The sequence below is a fragment of the Fundulus heteroclitus genome, chromosome 16, assembly GCF_011125445.2.
Source record: "Fundulus heteroclitus isolate FHET01 chromosome 16, MU-UCD_Fhet_4.1, whole genome shotgun sequence".
In the NCBI taxonomy this organism is placed as follows: domain Eukaryota; kingdom Metazoa; phylum Chordata; class Actinopteri; order Cyprinodontiformes; family Fundulidae; genus Fundulus; species Fundulus heteroclitus.
The window spans coordinates 35972043-35996622 of record NC_046376.1 but is presented as its reverse complement, the minus strand read 5'-3'; the positions used below and the strand labels follow the sequence as shown (position 1 = coordinate 35996622).

General features: G+C 40.9%; 2 protein-coding genes across 5 annotated transcripts in view; one reads left to right on the top strand and one right to left on the bottom strand.

Annotated features, from left to right (window-relative positions):
- Positions 1 to 10248, bottom strand: part of ap2a1 (adaptor related protein complex 2 subunit alpha 1) — a 32846-nt gene extending 22598 nt beyond the window's left edge. For 2 of the 3 annotated variants that reach the window (XM_012882103.3, XM_012882111.3), the window contains exons 1-5: positions 9435 to 10247; positions 5110 to 5321; positions 983 to 1176; positions 733 to 862; positions 533 to 634 (exon numbers count right to left, since the gene is read on the bottom strand). In XM_012882103.3, the coding sequence (XP_012737557.1) occupies positions 533 to 634; positions 733 to 862; positions 983 to 1176; positions 5110 to 5321; positions 9435 to 9501 (705 nt within the window). In that variant the 5' untranslated portion in view covers positions 9502 to 10247. Of the gene's footprint in view, positions 1 to 532; positions 635 to 732; positions 863 to 982; positions 1177 to 5109; positions 5322 to 9434 lie in introns of all 3 variants that reach the window. The other variant, XM_012882095.3, reaches the window with a different exon arrangement.
- Positions 10249 to 15723: 5475 nt separating this feature from the next.
- Positions 15724 to 24447, top strand: prmt1 (protein arginine methyltransferase 1). Of its 2 annotated transcripts, none has more exons than XM_012882144.3 (10): positions 15724 to 15860; positions 18283 to 18369; positions 18468 to 18623; positions 18718 to 18781; positions 18857 to 18999; positions 19688 to 19775; positions 21104 to 21219; positions 21310 to 21460; positions 22734 to 22855; positions 22929 to 24447. In XM_012882144.3, the coding sequence occupies exons 1-10, from the start codon at positions 15834 to 15836 to the stop codon at positions 23010 to 23012; spliced, it is 1038 nt and encodes a 345-aa protein (XP_012737598.2). In that variant the 5' UTR covers positions 15724 to 15833; the 3' UTR covers positions 23013 to 24447. The 2 variants fall into 2 exon arrangements, with proteins under 2 accessions (XP_012737598.2, XP_012737590.2); XM_012882136.3 differs by having other exon boundaries at positions 15725 to 15860; positions 18274 to 18369.
- Positions 24448 to 24580: the final 133 nt, after the last annotated feature.

Below are 24580 nucleotides of genomic sequence, written 5' to 3'. Positions count from 1 at the left end.
AATGATTTAGGTTGATATTGCAATAAATATCTTACGTACTGCTCCTTTAAAGGCAGAAGGGTAAAACAGTAGCAGGAGATGATGTCCTTTACTAGCAAAGTGCCCATGTGGGCCCCATTCAACCGTCACATTCGATCAGAGATGAGTTATAATATAGCAATGTGACAAGCCTGGTGCTCACGGATATTAAAGAACTACATTCAAACACATAGAAAAAATACCACGACCTGCAACATTTACGCTGCCCCACAACCGAAGACCAACATTCAGTACGGCACGTTAAACTCATAGAAGACAGGAGAGATGTTTCAACAAAACTGTTAGGAACCTTTACACACCAGAAGAACCACCTGAAGCTAAACTGTTAAAGACCGTGGAGATGATGGTGGGCACCAGGAGAACCCCCCCCCCCCATCTTCAACAACACTGTTTATTGTAGATTACTTCCAGTTTGTAGAAACCCACCTCTGTCAAGACGTGAGATGCAGTATTTACAGGAAAGAAAAGCAGCGGTGTTTGTGGCAACACTCACCCGGCTGAGTCGAGACACGGCCAGAGATACACACGTCTTGAACTCATCTGGATTCTTCTGGCTCAGACAGGTGATGAGAGAGATGGCTGCTGTCACAACGCCCTGCAGCCAGAGCATGAAAGGCATGAGTTCAGACCGTAAGCAGTGGTGCTTGCCTATGGGTGGAATGACACAGGCCACAGCTAAGCTGGTGCTCTCACCATGTGCTGGTCATTGAGCAGGTGCACCACACGTGAAGTCCATTCCCCCATCAGCACCAAGTCAGGAGAAGTCTTATAGAGGCGCAGCAAACACAAGGCAGCCGACTGCTTCACGCTGTCCATCGTATCCCTTCGGTTCACCAAAACAAACAGACGGGACAGGTCAGAGCACGTCATTAAGAGGCAAAACTACCACCACCAAACGGTTCTATTTATTTCTAAACACAACCCAGGCCCTAAGCAGACTCACCCAGCCACCAAGATGCGCGGGATCTCACTGGCGAAGGCCTCGGCCATCTCCCGGCTGCCCACGTTGGCGATGCAGTGAAGCGCCAGGCACATGAAGGTAGGGTTGCGGCTGGACAGGTCGTTCTTGATGGCATTGTTGATCAGACGGATCAGCTCACTGTTGCTGTTCACCAACACGGAGATGAACAGGTAGCCCTGGAGAGACAGACAGAAAACCCCAATAAGAACAAAGCACAGCACAAAGACGCAACATTTTCATACAAAGAACTTGATCCTGGTGTAATTGGCTCTCCAAACTTGCAACCATCCCTGCAGACGGAAACTGTTCTGTAAGAAATACATCAACAGTCCTTAGTGTAAGGAGAACAGATCTAGTGTGGGCTGAACCGCCGAGTCAGCAGAATGAGCCAAAACCCTGAATGCATCTAAAGTGTAAAGTTAATTACACAATAATCCAGTAGATGGGGCCAAAACTACATATTTTACAGGGCTTGTTTTAGGTTCTGCAGTGTTTTATTTTACTTTGGTATGTTTCAGACCAAAGTTCAGTAAATTAAATGACGGTAATTGAACAAGTTACCTCACATTTATGGTGTTAATATGCACATCAGGTTTACTGTTTGACACAGTTACGAAAGTTGAATGAGACAATAACACAATTTCATTCACCCTCAGCAGGAGTTCCCACCTGTGGTATACGTACCACTCTGAAGATAGCTTACCTTGGAGGGAACAACTATGAGCACCGTGTATCACATGCTTAAAGACATGCATAGCCACGTTATTTAACTTCTTTTATTTATATGTCAATAGCTCACTCTGGTTTCATACAAAGTTTTTATGAAAGATTATGACGTCCTGCAGGCGTATTAGTTAATATTTTGGCATTTTACGCTTTGTTTTTGCTCAGTTTGTTAGTAAATGAAGCCTTTCGTGTTTATTTTGAATGATAGAGGAAGTACAAGACCGCGCAGGTCATCGTCTAATTTGCATATCTGTTCATACATTTGTGACCCAGGCTGTAGGAGAGCTTTTGCCATGACAAAAAAAAAATGTGTTTGGAACTTAAAATGACCTTTATAAAATGATTTATGAATTTTAATACATGCCTGAATTCACACTACATAAAACTGTACCAAAAAGAAAGCTATCAGAGGCACAAAGTGAACCAAGTGAATGTGTGATTGAAGCTGAGTGTGAATTATTTTAGAGCAACAGCTTCAGAGAGAGAAAGAGGAAAAAAAAAAAAAAAAAAACAGTGCGGAGGGAAGCGGGAACCCTCTCATAGCTGAAACCCCTGTAAATATAATATAGTTTTTAATCGTTTTTTTGCACTAATTACCTGACTACCACACACCTTGAATCACTTATTCCTCTCGTTCATTGTGTGTGCCTCTGATTACGTATGTATTATGTTTTTGGAAAAATTAGATGTACATAGTGTGGATTCAGGCAAGGCATCCAAATTCATACATTATTTCATAAAGTTAAGATATGCTACATTTCAATGGGATTTTAACAGCAGGGGTTTTACAGGTTATAGCGACACTTTGGTGAACACTCACACTGCTTAATAGATAAAGTATTGCATTATCAACTCCGCTACCCTGACAAGTGAAAACCTACCCTCAACCTAAAGCACAACCTTCTGCAGACATCTGGCTAAAATGTTACTTTCTTAGACACTATGTTCCAAGAGTGTGAGAAGTACTGCCGTTGTTTCCTCCTGTATGCAAGTTAGGACAGAAAGGTCTCTGGATGTATTCCTGCAGCATAGTGTCCAACATACAGTCACAGTTTACACGTTTAGCTCTTTTATTAAAATATCTCCCCCATTACTTTCAGTGCAAAGTTTGTGATTGGCTGGAAGGATGTATTGATAGGCTAGGATGCAAAAGGAAGGAAAACTTCTATTCAACCTTTTATTGACCCTTTTTTTTCTATCACACCACACGTCTATCAATCATCCATCTATATGTTCTACATCTAGTACTTATTCAAGTTAAACACAGAAAGTGGTATTATGAACAACCAAATAACTCCATCCACCAACATGTGGAAAGCTTTCTTAAATGAGGCAGCCTGGCCAGTTTAGCTGCTATAGATTGGGATTTAAAAATTCTCAGTACTCTGCATTTTACATTGCCATATTTTGCCTTTTCAAAACAACATTTTTGTTATTTTTCAGGTTGAAAATGTGAAGAATAGTGACAGTGGTGACTCAGACATGATTCAAAAATGGCTGAAACTTTTCAAAACATGTATTGTCCTGAGAAAAAGATCTAAAGGAAATGTATCTGAACAGCAATCTGCAATCTCGGCTAAAACTCACCACCAATAACATGAAGTCTGACTCGTCCTTTTTCTGCTAACTAAACATTTCCTGTTCCTGAGAAAACGCTCCAGCACACAATTAGGAAACAGGCACAAAGACAAGTGGTGCAACATATACATTGAAGCAACGACGTGTTGCTTTATGACACTCACTAGGAAACCATTTAGAGGCCATTACCTTCACACTGAAGGCTATTCATAATCTCAAACTAAGTAGTCAGGTTAGATATGAGGAATATAAGTCCTTCTGCATTCAAATGCTGCACAAGACAGATTTTATGTTGCAATTTCTACGGTTTAAATGGCCGCATTAGGCAATATTGTTTTGTCATGAAAGAATCTTTTTTCCACTACACAACAAATATCGCTTAACAGCAATAAATAAAAAGAACATAGGCTGGGCGATATGGCTTAAAACTAAAATCTCAGATTTTATTATACCAAATCCGATAAATACATTTCCTCCTTGTCTTTACCAGGGTTTCCTCACCGTATTCTAAGTCTAGCGAGCCGTCGGTCTTTACTCCCCGCCAGGCTAAGCGTCGTTAGCTTATTCTAAATGCCCTAAAGTTTAAGAGTAACATAAAACTGTCATTAAAGTTCCCGTCAGGGAGAAAACCTCCTGGTCAACATAAGGTAACAGGGTTTGCGTCTCTAATGTTTTTTTGTTCATGTACAGCACTTTGAATCATCTTGCTGAAAAGTGCTATATAAATAAACTTACCTTGCAATTCAGCATAATGAAACATTATGAGAGTTAAAGTTACGCTGAACTTAGACCATTACGCTCAGTATGCCCATAGAGCGCACAGAAGAGTCAGTAAAGCTGTAGAAGGTGCATCAGCGCAGCTATAAACCTCCTAACAGCAGAAGCTAGCGCTAGCTGTTCTTAGCTTGGAGAAGAGCCTCCCTCGAGCTGCACTACCCAGAGCGTAGCTAAAACAAATCACTATGTTTGTCAATCTTTAAAGTTCCCTGGTACTTTAAGGTGAGATTTGAAGATATGAGAAGTTTTTTTATTTCACTTATAGGTTTATCTTTAAAAGTTGAACTTGTCACCAAAGTGTTTTGAATGAACTAAATTCTTTAAGCATTACAGGAGTACACAACGAAAATGGATATATTATTTTGTTAATGTTAAACAAACGAGGAGCAAATAAAATAAAAACTAAGCATTGAAACAAATTCTCTAAATCTCTACTTTGTATGGCTCATAAACGGTTTATTGTAGTAGTGCAGACGTTTGTGCATTCGTGATATCGCTGGCATGTGGCTGCTACTGTGATGTCTGCGTCAGCCTAACTTTCTGCCACGTGATTGGTCCAGCCAGGAGCAACTCTTATTTCCATTGGCTAAAAAAACTACAAGTATGTCTACAACCGTAAATAATCTGTCCCGTTATCCTTTGACCAAACATTTAGCAGCAAAGGACAAAGAGGTCAATGACACAGAGCTACAGGAGAAAGCAGTGCTGAGCTCCTAACTGCTCAGGTTAACAACTTAACAGATTCATTTGTTTACAATCCCTTCATTAGAAGAAATAGATATGTCCCTTTATAGTCCCAGAGGAGTAATATGTCTCTGGATTTAACCCATCCCTTCGGGAGCAGTGTGCTGCTGACACCGCGTGGCGTAATCTGTGTTCAGGGTCTTGCTCAGGGGCCCAGAGTAACAGAGTGAGTTTAGAACCAGCGACCTCTGCGGCCTCTATGAAACGCAAACCCCCGGCTCCCTGGCCACTAGGCCACCTCCCACATGATGCCAACATGGTAAACAAAACAACAGCGGACTTACGATCTGTTTCTCTGTGTACTTGTTGGAGCTAAGCAGGTTGACCGCCTCCATGTGTCCAAAGTCGATGTCATGGCCAAGCAGGAAGATGAAGAGAAGCTTGCAGACGTATTTCTTCTTGCTGTAACCATCCAGAGCCTTGTCGCCTTTGAACTTGGAGCGGATGTTGGCCAGCTCCTTATTTATCCGTTTGATTTCAGCCTCCTTGCTCTTACCTGAAGAGGGGGAAAAACGGAAAGGTGGCCATGAGTAACCTAGCAATAAAAATAAAATCTCTATTACATCCAAGAAACAGTAAGGAGTTCTAAAAGAAAGCAAAGAACCCAGGATGAACTCCTTGTAATCACCACGGCTTGATCTTCCAACAACCTGGTTTTACCATTCCTGAAGTGTGCTCCATGAAGTGAAACAGCAAACTTTACAGAATACGATTACCTGCAGGTAGCTGGCAGCTGACAGTCAAGACGCCGTCTGGGCTACTGCGGCCTTTTTAACAACCACTTATTTGGCCTAATCATTTAGATACAAGGCAAACTTTGGTACAGAGCTCCACACTGCAACAACCATTTTTAAGGCTAAGTTACTCGTGTTGATTTGGATGAGAAGCCCCAAACTGGTCATTTTGATTTAAATGACTAACTTTATTAATAATAGTCTTTGGCACTTATTCATTATTCATGGCCAAAGCAAACCTTCTGTTGCTGCTCTCCTGTCCTACAACTTGGCCGTATTGTTTAACATATATTACAAAAACTTGTAACCACTGAGTCACACTGTGGTCAAAACCAACACCATCGTGGTTTAAGTATAAATAAATAAAAGTTGTCATGGTAGCAGCAGTTTCACACTCCCCCTTAGGTTTCACACCGACTTTAAAAGTTTTCCTTCCCCTCAAATATTTCATATTTTGTCATATTTTAACCAGACACTTCAATGGACTTTATGTGATAAATCAACTCAAAGTAGGACATTATAGTGAGGTGAAAAAACATGTATACGCCTATATGGTTTTCATTTTTTCAGAGATGTTCAGAAAATAGTGCCCTGCAATAATCTTCAGCTCCTTTCTAATCTGATACCCCTAAATAACATCCAATGTAGCCAACCACCCATCCACTTAACTGTCACGTCAGACAACAACCAAGAGGCTCATGGTAACTCTGGAGGAGCTGCAGGGATCCAGAGCTCAGCTGAAATAATCTAAAGTCCACAAAGTGGGCCTTTACAGAAAAATAAAATATGTTTGGTTTGCAGCTGGAACAAAGTTTCAGGAAGACACTGCAAACACGTGGAAGGAGCCCAAAACTAGCATCGTCTGGCCTACATACAAAAAGCTATGTCTTTAACAATGTAATAATGTAAATGCACCTGAACCATCCTCACAGCATGATGGAGCTCCTACCACAGATCATCATCTTCATCAGGGACGTAATAACGACATGCAGACACATGCTATTGCTGAGAGAAGTGTTTAAGATGCTGTGGAAAAGTTGAGATCGGGGCGTTGTCTTTTTGTTTTGTTAAAAACGGCCATCATCAAAGTCTCCAGATGTGCAAAGCTAACAGAAAAGGTCCTGTAAAGACTTTCAGCTGTAACAGCAGTGAAAGATAGTTCTACAAATGCATCAGAGACATTTCAGAACTGTCCATTTCACAAGTATAAATTACATTGTAATTAATCCCATAAAACCCCAACTTTAATCACACAATTAAACTTGCAGCTAAAACATGAAATAATGGGGAACAACTTCCAGGGTGATGAACACTTTTGCAAAGTAATGTGCAAATTTAAAACTGAACACAAAGTGGGTTTCTGTGTAATAGCTTGACTCCTTCCAAAATACAAATATAATGGTAACAATACAATTATGTGTGCTTTCAATAGGTGTTGTGGCTATAGCAGCTGACTGTAGCTTTAAAGAACATGAGACTGTTTTACTGTAAAAAAGTTAAAAGCACTGTCTTTAATGACTTTTTAGGGCTTTGATTCAAAACATTTTTTGGTTTTAGTGTTGTCACAACACTTGTTCAATTCCACTCTGCTAGCTTACAATTCTTAATCTCTCAGTTTTTCTACACAGTTGCCAAATGTCACCAATAAAAGCCACTAAGACAGACCGTAGATAAGTTTGAATGCATCTTGTTTACTTAGCTGAGTCAATGAAAAGCTTTTCTATAACATACTACAAGAAAACAATTCTCACAACACAAGGTCTTGCTTCTTTTTCCCACAGCTCTTTAGAAATCACAATGACAGGAGTCAACCACCTCGGCTAAGTCAACGAGCCAGCGCAAAGTCAATAATAAGCAGGTACACAACTGTGCAAAAGTCACTGAAAGCCTTCAATAAAAACAGCTTTTAGACGAGCAGAAATCTGATTGGTTAGACAGAACGTTTAAAAAGGCCTCGTAAAGAAACTGAGCTTATGACATCTTTAGCTTCAAAGAAGTTCACTTGGTGACAGCAACCTACTATCACTCTGCTTAAACTAAGAAAATAAATATTTATTCATTTATATACATACACACCCCAATGTAAAGTAAGCTCCACTGACAAGGGAACACTTCAGGGACATCAAGAACACAGCAAAAACACAACAAGGACAAAGCAGCAAATAACAAGTAAAGGTTATCTGAAATGCAGTTTAAAATCTCAGCTCAAACCAGAGTTTTATAAAATATCACAGCACATTGTTAAGACAATATTGCTTGAAGGCGCAATCCTCCATTGTGTTTTTCAGAATATTACATTTATCAATTGTTTCATGTTTTCTAAGTCAGAGGCCTTGTGATTGAGCTGTGTTGGAGACATGCTGATGCAGCTAAAATGTGCAGACTAGGTGCCCTGGAGGACTGAACTTGGGCACCCCTAAACCAGGATAATCATGCCAGAAGCTGAACACTTCTGCTTTTCTATTTTAACTACATTTTGTAAAAAAAAAAAAAAAAAAAGAAAAGAAAGAAAGTTATATCTTGTGAAAAATTTCTCATGTATATTGTGAGGGTTAGACTCCTTGTCCCATAACTTGGAATATTTTATTGTTTTTGCAGCTTGTGTCAGTATTGCAGAGAGAAAGCTCTGTAGTTTAAAGTTAGACCGCTACGGTCATTTGTAACGGTGCTAAGCTAAGCGCACCACACAGATGCTTTAGAGCAACACAGAAAGTTCAGTAAAGCTTGAATGTGCAGCAGCGCAGGTGGAAACCTCCCAGACAACACAAGCTAACGCTAGCTGTTATTAGCGTGACGGACAGCCCAGTGATGGGGTTCTGTCTGGACTCCCCCTTCAAGTTGCACTCTGCAAGTCCGCCCGTTGCATAAATGCATACAGAAGCAGAAAGACAACCCCCCCCCCCCCCCAACAAATCCACTGTTTTTATGCTTTTTCACCACAATTTTGTAGTCCAAGCTGAAAGATGCCGAAGCTACTAGTGGATCAGTGAAAATGTTCAGTTGCTGGGTGTATTAACCCACACAATTAATTACACAGTCACCTAGCATACTACAAAAATGGCTGAACAGGGTGGACTGAAATGCTGTGTGACCTGGAGAGGGGGGGGGGGTGCAATTTGAAGTGCCTCCTTTAGATTTAAAGAGACAGCAGCGAAACAATTTGCTGTCAGAAAACTTGAAAAGGGGGACCATGCGGGTAAATTAACGAAGAATTCAGACCACAGCATTGCAGCTCTGCTTTATACAGACCACAACTGGGTGATTCAGATGTGAAAAAGGTAGGCACTAAAATAAAAAGCACAATTTAAAGAAAATTTATGTTTGCTTGTTAGAGCTTTACAAAGTCTGTGATTCAAGATTTGGCTCAAAAATCTCTGATCGGTGCATATCTGATTTTTCTGTATTTAAATAAAGCTCCCACTGGGTTGTGCTTATCTGTGTATCTTGACTATGGGGGCCCAGTGAGGGAGGAGATCACTTCAGGGTGCTTTAATCTTTCCTCTCCTAAAAACAGAGCCGTGCACCTAGCAGTTAGTTAATGCTTTCTCAAGGCGGCTGTCTTATCAGCTTAACAGAATTAAGCAAACTAAGATGTTTTCGGTTTAGAAACTCTCAAAATCTGAGGCCTAGTTTCCTGCATTGAAACATTAGACTTAATTAAGTGGCAAGTGTGATTGTGAAAAGGTTCGGTTCAAAGCAATCCATAAAGCATAGCTGCTGTATGGACTCATAACTGAGAAGACTGATACCTTGACACCATTTCCACTCGGTGCCACCACGTCACTTCACCGTGAGACTCAATAAAAACCAAGCAGCGCCAGAGTGAACTTGGAGCTGAAATATATCAGCCAGCAGATCAAAGCAAAGCTACTTACAGTTTCTGATGTCCGAGATGAAAACAGCTAATCCGCGCATTCCATCTCCCTTCGACACAGCCGGCATTTTCGCAGATTCCTGTCCTCACTCCGGCCTTCTCTGGAAAAAAACAAGCCGATGCTGGACAGCCTTTAACACTGGGCTGGAGCGGAGTGGAAGATGGCCAACTTGACGTTCAGAAGGAGCGAGCTAATTCCCACGTCCAGTCGCCCCTCGCAACTTTGCAAACGACCCCTGTCCAACTACAGACTCTATGCTTGAGGGGGGCTAGTCCAAGCAGCATTTGCTAGATTCCCTGGACGGAGAGGAAGCGTCCAGTAGCAGGATAAGTTAACGTTATCCCTGTTAGCTGGCTCGTTTCCGCTGGCTATGATAAGCTAACGTTATTTCATTCAAACCTCACCTCGCTCGGACTACAAAGCCACGCGCAACACATACGGGAACCAGTCGTCGAGGTTAAACACGTCTACCAGTCGGATGTCTTCGAGATGAAAGCAGACAAACGTGTTGGCATGAATGTCAACTGGAAAATTGTGTTAAGTTTCTTCGACTCGCGCGGACCGTTAAGCTAGCTCCACAGCTAGCTAGCTGGCTAGCCAATCATTCAGATCCAGCAGAACATCGCCAGCTGACCGGAGGACCTCGGCGGGGTTTGACTTGCCAAGAAACGACAGAAATCTGCGGCCCTGCCTGTCTGTCTCCTGCTAAATGTTGCCCGGAATGTGCTGTCCGTAGTAATTCACCAGCTTCCACTCACGGTCGGATAAGGCTCGTGACAGCAAAAAAAAACGTGACCGCGCGACGCTACGGTGTGCGTGCACGCCTTTTTAGTTTAACAGCGTGCACGTGAGCGTGCACGCTGTTAAACTGAAAGAGCTTCCCTCGGGCACCGTCGCGTACTTTTGTTTTAGTACGCCTAGAGCCGGTCCTATATCAGGTTAATATGGTGAGTTCTTGGCATGGATTGGATTGTTCAAACTCCTCATTTATTTTAGCCATAAAATGTATAAATTTTAACATGATATTCATTACAACATGATTTGGGGGCACCAGTGTTTCAGTAGTTAGAATTTCATCCTGTAACCATTGGGATGCTGGTTTTATCCCTCTTTAAGGGGAAAAGTATGCAACCCACTGCTCCCTTAAAAGGGCTGGGTTAAAATCCGGAGAACATATTTTTTGCCTGTAGACAATACTTCTTAAAATTGTAATATTTTCTTTTATCTATAATGAGGCATAATCACAGGTTGGGTTTGTAAATATCAACAGATGATTTAAAAATTACACATTTGGTGGTGCACATTTTAATTGCATTGAAGGTCAACCTTGGACTCTTTCTTTGAAATATTATTATTATATTATCCACCCATCCATTTTCTAACACATCTATCCCTTGTTGGGTCGTGAGGGGTGCTGGTGCCTATTTCCAGCTGTCAATGGGCGAGAGGCGAGGTACACCCTGGACAGGTCACCAGTCTATCGCAGGGCAACGCAGAAACAAACAGGACAAACAACCATTTACACACACACTCACGCCTAGGAGAATTTAGAGAGGCCAGTTAACCTAACAGTCATGTTTTTGGACTGTGGGAGGAAAGTGGAGTATTATTATATTGTATATAATTTTATTTTGAACCAGAAGTAGTGTTTACATAGTTTTATCATGACTGCATTGACCAGTAAGCTAGGAACCAAGGCGTATAGCTGAGCTAATTAGTGTTAACAGTCAGATTTGAAAGGGAGTTATTACTCGAGCGGGACGATAATTCAATAACAACATATATTGATCGATAGACGTATATCGATGGTAGAAAAAAAGGGTCAATAAGAAGTTTAGGAGAATTACAGATACTAGTCATTACCCCCTCCCAACCAATGATTAACACAGACCCAGGAACGCTCCATCACCAAGCCCCGCCCCCTTCAAAGAGTTTAGAGAGCACACATTCTTTTTTGTCTTTTTTAAAACTTGCAGTTTTAGTAAAAAGTTGGATGAATAAAGGGTTGAGTTTGAATTCAGTGTTTGTGTATTCTGTATCTAAAAATAGGCCGCTAAGCAACAGAATAAATTGGCCAGGGCTGTACTTAAAATATATGTTTACATCGATAATTACCGATATGATTTTTATCAATATCATCCAGCACTAATTATTACTGTTGTGACATTAAAGATTATAAAATAAAATTCAGACAGTCAACCACTCAGTTAAAGGAGAGAAAACAGACACTGGCAAATAGAACCAGATGACATCAGGTGACAGCGCAGCCAGACGGCAGCAGACAAACCCACCCATTGGTGTAAAAGCAGTGCATGATGACGTCACGTCACAACACAGCCAGATAATGGGGAAGACAACAGGTTATAACCATAGAGGGAGATGACAAGGGAGAACGACAGTAAAATGACATCACGTGAAACAGGAGATGACAGGTTCAGCAACATGGTCAAACAACATGAGAAAAAAGTGATCAACTGATAATATGCACGTAAAACCTCACACAGGCACAATACATATGCTCACAGGATATGGACACAACATATGCATGCCACATATACACTTAAACCCACTACATATACAGCGTCCATTACATAAGCACGTTACATACACACCTTACATAGACACATGAACTTATTTTTGGCACAAATGGAACCCCATAGTTTGGCGGCCTTGGCAGAATTTTGGGATTCTTCCAGCCAACATCAATCACCTCAGCTCAACTAATATACAAGTTTGTTTTAAAATGGGTCCTAGTTCTTTGGTTATATAATTTTTTCATACTTGTTTTCAGAATTTGTGAGCCATTTATTTATTTATTAGTATCCATCTTCAGCCTTGATGTTTGAGTAATCAAAGTGTTTTGTCTGTGTTGTTTATCTGTCAGAAAAATCAACAAGTATTATTAAAGTTACCTTGAACTTATTGTATCCCTGTTATCTATAAGCAAGATTCTTGTTTTGAAGTATGTTGAAAATTAATATCTTTCTCTTTCTCAGCATAAAGATCCTGGGGATTCATATAACTTCTGTCATCTCATAGACTGTGAACACCTCCTAGTTGGTGTAGAAGGCCCAACAACAGCTCTTCTTCCTCTTAAACTGAAATGGACTGGATTTTCTACTCAGCTGCGTACCATTTCCCCTCAGTAATTGAAATTCTTGACCACCGGGTCGGAAAATTTAACTAGGATGGCCCCTAAAGTATGAGTCAGAAAGACGGTGCAACAGGATTGTACCCAACAACATTGAGTAAAACCTCATACTTTGACTGTTTGTAGAAGCTCTCCACTATTTATGTAACATTTAGTCAGTCGCACAGGTGCTACCTTTCATTGTTCATCAGACAGATGTTTTAGCTCTGTTTATTTGCCCAAAATACCACCTAGAACAGTGGTACTGTTTTAACAACAGTGCGAGCGTCCATGTTTTTTCCTACTCTCCGGCAAGAGGGACAATGTAATGCAAAAAGCCATAAATGATGTAAGATGTGACTCGTTAGTTCTGACCTCCGAGGCAAAAAGAACGAACCATTAACAAACTTTTTTAGAGCTACAATAGAAAGCATCTTGTGTCTCAGCATAACAGGACAGGAAAGACTTAGGATGGGTGGCAAGGACAGCACGTGGTATTGTGGGATGCCGTCTACAAGTTCTGAACACAGTTCATGCTGCACGAGTACAGACACGGACCAGACACATTGCCACAGATCCTACCCACCCGGGCAGTGCACTGTTTGACCCACTTACATCAGGTAAACGTTATAGAAACATATAATTAAAAACTAATAGACTCACAAACAGCTTCTCTCCAAAAGCTGTAAGGGCTATTGCCCCCTGCTGAGAAGTTATGGTCTCTTACATGTTACAAAGTGGTAATGCCTGTTTGCACATACAAAATTGTCAGGGAATGTTTGATTGCACCACTCTGTAAAAAGAAGGCTTAAAATAATTGCACACTATTTACTGCATGTATGAGTGCATCATCGTGGGAGTGCTGGGTGATTCATTCATGCAACAACACTGTAATTCATATTGGAGCTTTTGGACTTATAGACCCTAAAGACTATTTGCACACTTTAATCTTCTCCAGAAGTGTGTTGGTCAGTGCAATCAATTGATTTAATAAAAAAAAAAAGGAGTGTGGAAATATTATGCTTTGTCGTGTCTGTATGCTATATATAATCTATAGTATATAGTATGCCTGGTTCCTGTCTGATTGCTGTTAATTGGGGTCCACTAGCATAAAAAAATAATAAAGGGTTTGCAGCATTTTAAAATCCCATTTTTTAGGTAAACCAATGTTTCTCAGTTTAAATTAAAATGTGACAAGTTGTGACCCAAAAACAGAAGATTCATCACATTGAATATCATGATTTCTACATTTTTAAGAAATTGCCCTGGAACTTTCCAAACTGTTCTTTTTTGTTGACTGCAATTGATATCGATGACTTAAATAATTTCTAAGAGCTATTCTTCAGCCAAAGGTTCAAGGTTCCTACAGTAGAAAATCAAATGCTGACCTTATAAAGCAGCAGCAGAGATGATTGTGACTTGAACGGCATTCTGCTTTAAAGCTTTTTCACAATGAAACATTATAGTTACTTTCTCAAATAAAGATGAAAAATATCTATAATTAATTCTTTACCATAACAGTTATTTTAAAATGCATTAAAATATTTGTGTCTGAAGCATCACAAAAGAAATGCTACTCATCTTCAGATAACCCAGAGACTGTTTTGTTGGACCAAAAGTCTGGCATCTTGCCCTGGCTATGTTGCTAACAGAAGATAAGTAAATAGATCAATTGTGTGTTATGTGCACTAACATAATATTATCCACCAGAATTCTCCAAAAAACAAGCATTAACAAATCAGGAGGATTTATTGAGGTGATGGTGCGGCTAGTAGTGTAATCACATGTCTAGCAGCTGCAACAAAAACTACAGTCGCAGACTCATTGAATACAAACGTGAGGAAGTAACACCCATGCTCTCTCATTGTTGTTCTTGGGGATTTTTACAATGCAAATCTCTCTAATGAACTTCCTAAATACAGACTGCATATTAGCTGTCCCACCAGAAACAAATAACACACACTGGATCAGAGCTGCACAGCTTTAAAAGTTGCATACCGCTCAGTTACCTGGTCCGCTTTGGGACTTTCTGATCACTGCTTCATCTCATCCCAATTTATTGGCAAAAAATGAAAACCTCTAGCCCTGTGGTTAGGTCTGTTACTAAGTGAAGTGATGAATCAAAGCTCAAAGTTACTGGCCTGCTTTAACTACGCAGACTGGAGTGTTTTCAAAGGTTCATCCACTGACCTGAATGAGCATGCTGAAACTGTCACTTAATTTACGAGTTTTTGTGAGGCAGAGCCAGCTGCCCCGTTATCTAGGCACATGTTGATGGTGGCCACGTGTTGGGAAAAAACTTGCCTTAAATATGATCACTGGGGGGTAGAGTAGCCAAAAATTGCACTGTAAGTAAAAGTAGCACTATTTCAACATATTTCTACTCAAGTAAAAGTAAACGTTGTCAGCCAATTACTCAAGTAAGAGTAAAAAAGTAACAGCTGATGATTTAATATTTTAAAAGCATGTAATCGGACAGACAAAGATATAAGGTTATGTGCAAATTCTGGTATTTTAAAGACATAAGATATACTGAAAACACTAAAGATAAAAGAAACACTTTTCTAAAGAATTCTTTCAACATTAAACGTGAAAGCAAGACTTACAGCTGTTAATGCATATACAGTAGGTTAGAAGAGTGCAAAGTACTTCCAATGACAACATCGACAATATCTACTGTTTACGGTACGTTAATTTGACCTCCAGATGGCTCAGTGAGCTCAGCAGACAGAAAATAACATTAAAATAACAAAGCTTGTGTACAAATAAGAAGTCTCGCTTTGACATAAACTCTAGGTTTTTGTGTCTTTTGTGTATTTTTGGTTAAAATTACTCTGTTCTTTATTCATGAAGTTCCCAACAGTAGGTAGAGTAGCCAGAAGTTTTACTCAAGTAAGAGTTATGATACTTGAGTAATAGTATGACTCAAGTAAAAGTAAAAATACAGTGCAGTAAAAATACTCCAGTAAATGTAATTGAGTAAATGTAACCATTTACTACCCACCTCTGAATATGATTTTATTAAAATAAGTTATTATTAACTCTTAAAATGGAAGAACTAACATAGATTCAAATTTAAAGCATAAATTAAAGACTAGTGGTGTTATTCCATTTCTTTTGTACATGATGCAATGAGCCTGGGACTACGCTACATGCGGCTCACTGTCGCTAGGGGGCAGTAAGCCCCAGACAGAGGACCGGTGGGAATCACAGGAGGCCAAGGGGAAGTACTAGAAGAAGAAGCCGACTACGTTCACAAGAAGATCGAAATGGCCGCGCCAGCAGAGAGGATGGAGGTAAGGTCTTAGCGAAGGGAGCACAACAATGGAATTTAACATTTCTGCGAGATTCGCTCGCGCTGTAATCCAGTCTCTAACAGAATTGGCGATATGTTGAGCGGTCTCTGTGTTTTTCTTTCTGTCCACGGAGTTATCAAGCGGCAACGCGTCCATTTTATTTCGGCGTCAACGTTTAATAATGCGTTTGTTCATTCATTACCGTCGCAGTTGAGGAAATTCGACAGATAAACGTAAAGACTCAAAAAGCTTTCGTTTGTTGAGTAGCGTTAAAACACGGTTAATGTGGGCGTGAAGCGCGGAGGTTTTTTTTTTTATTCCCTGCCTCAGCCTGAGCCGGTGGGACCGCATGGGCTCCAGCGTGTTAGCATCCGGAGCTAGTTCAGCTAGCTGCTCATAAAGGGATGCTGAGTTCATCTGCGCCAGGTTCACGTTGTTCGCCCGTGAACCAGAGCCCCATACAACTACTGATCAAACATTTTATCCCCGCCCGGGATTTAGATCGGCAGCTATATTTAGCTTTGACTCTTTATTTTTTACTTATTTTTTTAAATTTAGGCGCAATTTCAGGGTCGGAGAAAAGTTTGCCGGTCCGTTAAATAGTTGCTGCTATCCGGCATGGAGGTGTGGGGGGAAGAACCGGTTTTTAGAACAGTGAGTCAGTGTGATGGCGGGGGTCGGAACCATGTGTCCCAGTATTTCATGTTGCGCTGTGTTGGATTTATAAAGAGACGTTTGGTTCTAAAACGCGTAGAAACGATGGATTTAAACCTCATAGCTTAAACTTTGATTCCCACATCTTCTCTCTGGGTTAAAAATGACAGCATGCACCGATAATAGTGGCCTGGAGGTTAAAGAGCCCGGCGTTTGCGGCTTGGAGAGGCCCCAATGGTCTGCGGTTCGAAACTCTGTGTCCCTGAGCAAGACCCTTGGCCACAGCTTGCTTCCTGTGCGCCTCTCGGTGTAGCATCACTCTGCTCCATGACGGATGGGTTAAAGAGAGGCACATTTCCCTTCTGTCGGTTTATAAAAGGCAAATATTTCTTTATGTAATTGGGAGGGGGCGACCAGTTGGCAGTATCGATGCTGAAAAAAGGTCACGGCCACAAAAATCATAGATTTTCTATCACTTGCACCCGAGCTTTGAAGTCCTTATAATGAGATATCAGCCAAAATGCCAGTTATCCAGTTTAAAAAGTCTTAAAGGCATCAAGCATACTTTTATCAGCCAGCAGCCTTTAAATGCTGCCATGGCTAAACATCTAGGTATATCTGTAAGCTCCACCCGCCATACTAACAATTAACCAGCTGTTACTTTATGAAGAACAGCTGGCAAAAATAAAAACATCTGCACCGTAAAGAAAATGACAACAGAATTTGTTCTGTTTAGGCTTTTATTGTCGCTTTAGCTTGTGTATCAAAACATTAAAATTTCTTTGATTTCATGCATGTTAGTTCTGAACAGCCTGATTCAGCTTTAATAAAACAAGATGAAAACACAACGTGTGTCTTGCCGGTCTCTTATTAGACATGGTTCTGTGGAATCCAACAGGAAATTATTCCTATTTATGCATCAAAGCACATCCACTAACCATATTCTATTTCTGTTTTTAAAAGGTTATATAAATAAACTCAATTGCATTCAATCATATTTAATGGGTTACATGACCAAAACTAATTTAATTAATGTTGTTGCATTTAATGAATAAGGCTTTCTGCATCTGGCTCCCTTTTAAACAGGAAACTGGTTGGTGCCTCTTTAACTGTAAGAATCAGAGCATTTTAGCAGCACTAAAGCTAATGGCTCTAATAATTGACTGTATCACTGTAATAAATCTAAATAGAACATGTAGAAGGGTTTGTGGTATGCTGAAATAATGTAGAAGAGAAAGTTCATGTTATTTCCCTGTTGTGTGATATTTCACCAATAATCGAGATTGCAATTTAATTTTGACTTTTCTCTGCATTAACCACAAGCAACAAAAATACCATGTAGATAAAGAAGTTTGTAAATGAGGACTATTTTAACAAGTAATTGAACTGTTTTTATTAATTAGAATATTCTTATTCAAGAGAATAATGTGAGTTGGACGTGAATCCTTGTTAAACATAAATAGTCTACTGCTACTTAATGCTATGGTGAGATTCCTGCAAGTTTCTGGTAAAGCCAGTATGATTATATAAACTCTAAAACAAGTCATAAATTAGATAATCTCACTGCTGCACCTCTCTTCCCTTCCATGTGGAGGAAAACCCACTTCCTGACATATGGAAGTTGGGCTTTTTAAAATTGTGATTATATTACAGATGTGATTAATTGTCCAGTCCTAGTTAACACATGTGAATGAACATTTGAATGTGGAGACCACCATAAAGCCCCCTTCAGCCAGTAACTGTGTTTGCCTTTGTTGAGGTTTCTCAGGGGGAGAGCTCAGTCAAACCTGCAGCAGAGGACATGACTTCAAAGGACTACTACTTTGACTCCTACGCCCACTTTGGGATCCACGAGGTACGTTCCCTTTTTTTTTACTTACCAAATGGTCCCCACTGATTCTTCTCCTCCCTTCAACTTGTGCTGTTATTGGTCCCCTCCTGCCGTCTCTGTAGGAGATGCTGAAAGACGAGGTTCGCACTCTGACTTACCGCAACTCCATGTTCCACAACAAGCACTTGTTTAAGGACAAGGTGGTCCTGGATGTCGGCAGTGGGACAGGCATCCTCTGCATGTTTGCTGCCAAAGCAGGAGCCAAGAAAGTTATAGGGGTAGGAATTAAGTTCTCCAACATTCTCCATCGTCCTAGCTTTCCAGGTTTAACAAGTACCGTACTAGCTGCATGCTTGTGATTTGTTTTTATAGATCGAGTGCAGCAGCATCTCAGACTATGCTGTGAAAATTGTCAAGGCCAACAACCTGGATGATGGTGAGTACGTGGAGACCAGCAGGACTCTGGGTGACGGGAGGATCGGGGACTAAAGGTTGGGCCTTCTCTCTGCAGTTGTGACCATCATTAAGGGGAAGGTGGAGGAGGTGGAGCTGCCGGTGGAAGGAGTCGATATCATCATCTCTGAGTGGATGGGATACTGCCTCTTTTATGAGTCCATGCTCAACACGGTCATTTACGCCAGGGACAAATGGCTGGTACGTATCGGGGGTGCAGGTTATTACATCGGTTGATAGCAGCCGATGGTTTATTAGCTTGACAAGAACAGGCCTGCTTGCTGTTTTTCTTTAATTCATACCGTCCTGCTTAGAGACTTGAAGGTGCAGGAAGTGCTTCCCATTGTTTTCTATAAAACAACACGCTCCAAGGCAGCAGTCTCTTTCAAACCTGGCTGAAAGCTTTGATTCTCAGGAATAGAACATCAATAGAACGCCTGCTGTGCTGCCTTAACAGGACTTCTATAGTAACATTGTAGTGCTGTTTCTGATGGAAATGGTTCAAGATGGACAAAGGGTTTGGCATGGGGCTCTACATGTATAACCAACAACCGCTTCATTATATGGACAACAGCAATAAAGATGTTGCTTACTTATCGGCTTCCCTTCAGATTGGCAATTCTGGGAGAAATCTAGTTGAGATGAATTCTTAAAGAATGACCGCTAAACTGAGATGTTCTAACTGTAAAAGATCAATCTCCTGTAAATTTTACACTAAAGGAAATTCATTTATTTCTTATGGTGCCCGATGCCACCTGCTGGCAAAAATTGAGAACTGCACCTGGTCGGAAGAGCCACATAAGTATTAGAGCCCTAGTTTTGAAATGTCAGCTCTCTGAAACATTCTGTTTTTTACGAGTTTTTTTTCTTTCATTCTGACTCCCATCAGAAACCAGATGGACTGATTTTTCCAGACAGAGCCACACTATATGTCACTGCTATTGAAGACAGGCAGTACAAGGACTACAAGATCCACTGTAAGTAACTGATTCCAACAGCAAACAGCCTGAAACCGGAGGCATCCGGACTTTAGTTCAGTTCTTTCTGAAAAATCTATATTTATATGTAATAATATATAATATAATATTACAGCAGCAAATTATCAAAGTTTTATAGGGGATGCATTTTGTGTTCGTCTCTAGAATCCTCGCCGATGATATATCGTGTTTGTGATGAGTGCAAGTGAAATTAAACTGAGATAAGAGATTTCGAAAGAGCGATATGACTGAAATAAATTCAACATGTAAATTCAATTTCAAATTCCAACCCTGTATTTTTATCATAAAAATTCGACTTTGTTCGTGAAGAAATGCTACGGTCGTTTTTAGAACAGAACTGTGAATAATAATAATAAGATGAATAGACCTCACCTAATCTGATCTGTTTTATGTGGTGCTAGTAATTCAAATTAAACTCATTTTATGCAAATGGAGATTACCTTACCTTGTTAAAACATGATGATAACATCATGTGAAAAAATGTTTTAATAAAAAAAACCAAAGGTTGTTTTTGAAGAATTGATCATTCACATTTTTTGCCTTTTATTGAATTTGAAAAATGCACTCTGACTCTATTGTTTAAATAATCACCCATCTTGAAAGCTTCTATAATACATCAGGGAGAGTCTATTTTTCTAAATTCTCTCCTCTGGGGCTCGGCCACCGGCATAAGTACACCCTCCTACCTGATAGTGTGTGGCCTGCTACTGTAAAAAGTTTGACTGCCCTGCACCATGTTGCGAGTCAGCTGCAGGTTCCTGTAACGGTGGCTGGTTTGAACAGATCGTTCCAGTCCTGGTGTTTCCCTCCAGCCTGGTGGCTCCAACAGCTTCAGGTCCTGGCTGTTATGTTGGGCTGGAAACGGGTTAGACAGATGCTGTTATGGCTGATGTGATGGTCAGGAGCGTACCGTTTCTAAGTGTTAATGACTCCATGCAGAACTCACATTTTAGCTGAACAGTTCATCCGTTTACAGAACATTTCTGCCTTTGGGTGGTTTCCTGAAGCAGGGGTGGAGTGTTTCCACTCCGTTTATGCTGTTGCTTACGCCCCACACACGGATACATTCACTATGATTTCTAAACCGCTGTAGCCAGGGCGCTGCTCAGGTCACAGTATGGTTGGATGGCTGACCCGTCAGTATTTTCACTTTATCTCTGTAAAGCACACAAGTCTGCTACAATGCACAGACCTGTTAATGTATACTGTAGCTGCTTTAGAGGCCAGCCTCCTGCATCAGCAGCTTGTTTGTGGAGTGTCTTTAGAACTGGGACGGCGATGTGACCCGTGTCCTGCTCTGTCCTCAGGGTGGGAGAACGTGTATGGGTTCGATATGTCCTGTATCAAAGAGGTGGCAATCAAGGAGCCCCTAGTTGATGTGGTGGACCCCAAGCAGCTGGTCACCAACTCCTGTCTCATTAGGGTGAGTGGACCGGACCCACCGGGGGACCATGGACTTGTTCTGTGCAGCAGAATACCTGACTGGAACTGTGTGGTCTTTGTGTGTTTTTAGGAGGTGGATATCTACACGGTGAAGGCGGAGGACCTGACCTTCACCTCACCGTTCTGCCTGCAGGTGAAGAGGAACGACTACATCCACGCTCTGGTCACCTACTTCAACATCGAGTTCACTCGGTGCCACAAGAGGATCGGCTTCTCCACCAGTCAGTCTGCTTTCCTCTCCTGTTTCTGGGCTCCGTTACTCTGCTTTAATCACCATTAGACCTAATTAACACGCCTGCCCATCTCCTCAGTTCCATCCAACATCACTTCAGATATTTTCAAATGGGCTTCTGTTGAAAGGTGTTGAGCATCAAATATCTTACCTGTAGTTTGGTGTGGCTAGCATCAGATTTTCTTTGAATGAGGCCTAATTGCTTCTGTTTGAATCCAGCAGCCATTATTTTATAGGGCTGATTATTTTTATTGTCGACTAATCACCATTGTTTTTTTATGATCTCCATCATCACTTCAGTTGCTTGTAAATATATTTTGACTCCCCTGTTCTTGTCTACACACCTTTGAACGCCTCTTTATTGCCTCTTGTCACTCTCCTTTATTAGCGTTATAAATGATCCCCCATAAGATATTAATTTTAAAGTTAACTGACTTAGTTTTTTGATATTTCTATCAAAGTACACTTTTTTACCATAGAAATGTTTTTAAAACCATCTTTGGACCTTGAAGCTTTTAACGTTGCGGACTATAGCTCAGTTTAAAAAAAGAGGAGCATATTATCATGTTTGCAGTCAGGCTTATTTATTTGCCAATATTCCCAGCTTCAATATTAAAAATGAGCTAATTGTTCATTTCCAAATAGACTCCAGCGCTCTAGTCACACATTAAGGTTAAATAAAACATCATGTAGCTTCCCCCTAATCTCAGCCATTGATCTTAGTGATAAATGAACACTGAAATAAACCAAGCAGATATTTCAGCAAAGTGCTCTTTGCTCATCAAGGAAGTGACGCTATACTGCCCTCTGCTGCAGCCTTGGTGAACTGCAGGTGGTTTAAACTACCACTGAAAGTGAAACTGAGAAGAAATGGAATCTGCACCATCTGATTTCATTCATTAGCACGTCATTGATGCAGAGAACTGCCAACTTTCAGCCTCCTTCCTGAAATAACAGCATCCACGGTGCAGCAGAGTGTAGCTGAATAGAGGCTTCAGGTTCTTATGCATGGTGCATTCATGACTGGAGAAAGATAGGATTTTAGAGTTTCAAGGTCACAGTCCAGGACAGCTGAATCCAGTCACCAGCTGATGCCTCTACAGCTCTAGCTTCATCAGAATGAAGGTGTTGTTTCAGGGCCTCTGGTTAATTGTAACAATAATTAGACTTTGGTTTCAGATTAGGATTTGTTCTCAGTGGGTGTTTAATGAAATCATGATTGTCATTAAGTAACATTGGGCTGTTTTATGTTCTCTCTCCAGGCCCAGAGTCTCCTTATACCCACTGGAAGCAGACAGTGTTTTATCTGGATGACTACCTGACCGTGAAGACCGGAGAGGAGATCTTCGGCACCCTCAGCATGAAGCCAAACGTCAAGAACAATGTAGGCAGATAAAGCATGCCCTGATCAATACCTGTCGCTTTCTCTCTGGTTCTGACCCGTTTTCTCTCTGCAGAGGGACCTGGACTTTGCTGTCGACGTGGACTTCAGGGGCCAGCTGTGTGAGATGTCAAAGACTTTGGAGTACAGGATGCGTTAGGAAGCCCCTCCCCTGTCTTTGTGTGGGTCTTTATTAGCAGACACAGTATACAGTTGATCTAGGTTAATTGGGCGGGTGTTCTCTAGTTAAAGCTCCCCTGCAGCGACCTTTTAAAGACATGTTGGGTTTTTTTTTTCATAGTTTTACAGTATTTCCAATATTTCCACATCTTTAAGTTTAGAGTACATTGGTGTGGTGATTTCTTGTGCAGTAGTCTCTCTCCGCCTGGTATCTGGGCTCAGCATCTCACTGGGTTCTGCTTCCAGGCTCCTGTGGTTTGCACATGCACCATTGGCATCCATGCAAACACAGCCCAACGGTTGGTTGGTGGTCCTCTGCAGGCTTGAGACAGTTCAAAGTGAGAAGTTGCCGTCCAAAAGTAAACAGCTGGAAGTCGAGGCCAAAATAAAGTGGGATTTTTTTGTATTGTTTTTGGCTGCTGCTCTTTTTAACAAATAAAGTGAATAAACTGTTGGTTCTCCTCCCTCGCCTTCAAAGTGTTCATGATCTTCTAAAAGATCCTCGCTTTCATAGTAGAGATGCACCAATCAGAGTTTTCCTGGGCTCTGCTGATTTGCTTTTTTTAGGTCTACCCTGCCAGTCCTGATTTGGACCAATTACTGTTTAGTTTTCTGAGGACTACAAGATAGAAAAAAGATACTGCAGGTTCTTTGATGGAGGTGTTGGTTTTAAATTCAGCAGAATGTGGGGATACAGAGATCTGTGTGCCAGAGCACATGGATCGAACCTTCATCTGATTGTTCTTAAACCCAAAAGGCCATCCATGTTCCTGCTGTTGGATGCATTCATGGACTGAGAATGTTAGAGAGTGCATCAGTGAGACTCAGCTTTAGTTATCAGCACACACCAAGATGGCATCTATCTTCTGAAACGTAAAAAACACAGCCTACAATTTTCAACTTTTATGTGCGAGCCATTAGAAAGTTGGCTTGTCCTCCAGGAATCTTAGATAAAGCAATTCCATCCAATTTTAAGAGTCTGTGATGGGTTGATGAAACTACTGTACCCGAGTTTTGTCATACGTTTACAATAGAGCTGAAACTTTCAGTCATATCCTGCTCCGCTCCAGGTTGGGAACTCTTTGGCTTCATGACAGGAAGCTTCTAAGAACCTGTTCCTGTAACCCTACTGTCATTCCCACATATTGGAAAAGAAAGCCTTTCGTTAGAAGTGTGAAGGCAAATGAGTGGACCATGGTTCAGAAACCAGTAGCCTGTTGAAATGGAAAGAGTACAAACAGGTGATGGTTGTGTTACATTAAATTAGAAGTTAAATATACTTGTATGTTTTGTTTTCTGAGTGTTTCAGAACTTGGCAGCATGAGTTCTGTAATCTATGCCATTATTTTCCTCAACATCCCTGGTTTGTTAGGTTCAGTGTACCTTCATTTCAATAAACCTCATCGGCAAAAACATGACTGTGTTCATGGTTTTCCTTCATTTATCTTGGTAGAAGTGAATAAAACTGAAAATAAAGCTAGGTCTGCTTTCATTTTCCATGCTTGGCTGTTCAGAGAAAAACATTCTACATACACTGCAAAAAAAGTA

What these genes read in the sequence shown, in the direction of transcription:
- prmt1 (XM_012882136.3), top strand. Translation starts at nt 15,834, where the DNA reads ATGGCCGCGCCAGCAGAGAGGATGGAG. An exon ending in CGCCAGCAGAGAGGATGGAG is followed by an intron (nt 15,861 to 18,273) that starts GTAAGGTCTTAG and finishes GCCTTTGTTGAG; the next exon opens with GTTTCTCAGGGGGAGAGCTC. An exon ending in GAGGATCGGCTTCTCCACCA is followed by an intron (nt 21,461 to 22,733) that starts GTCAGTCTGCTT and finishes TTCTCTCTCCAG; the next exon opens with GCCCAGAGTCTCCTTATACC.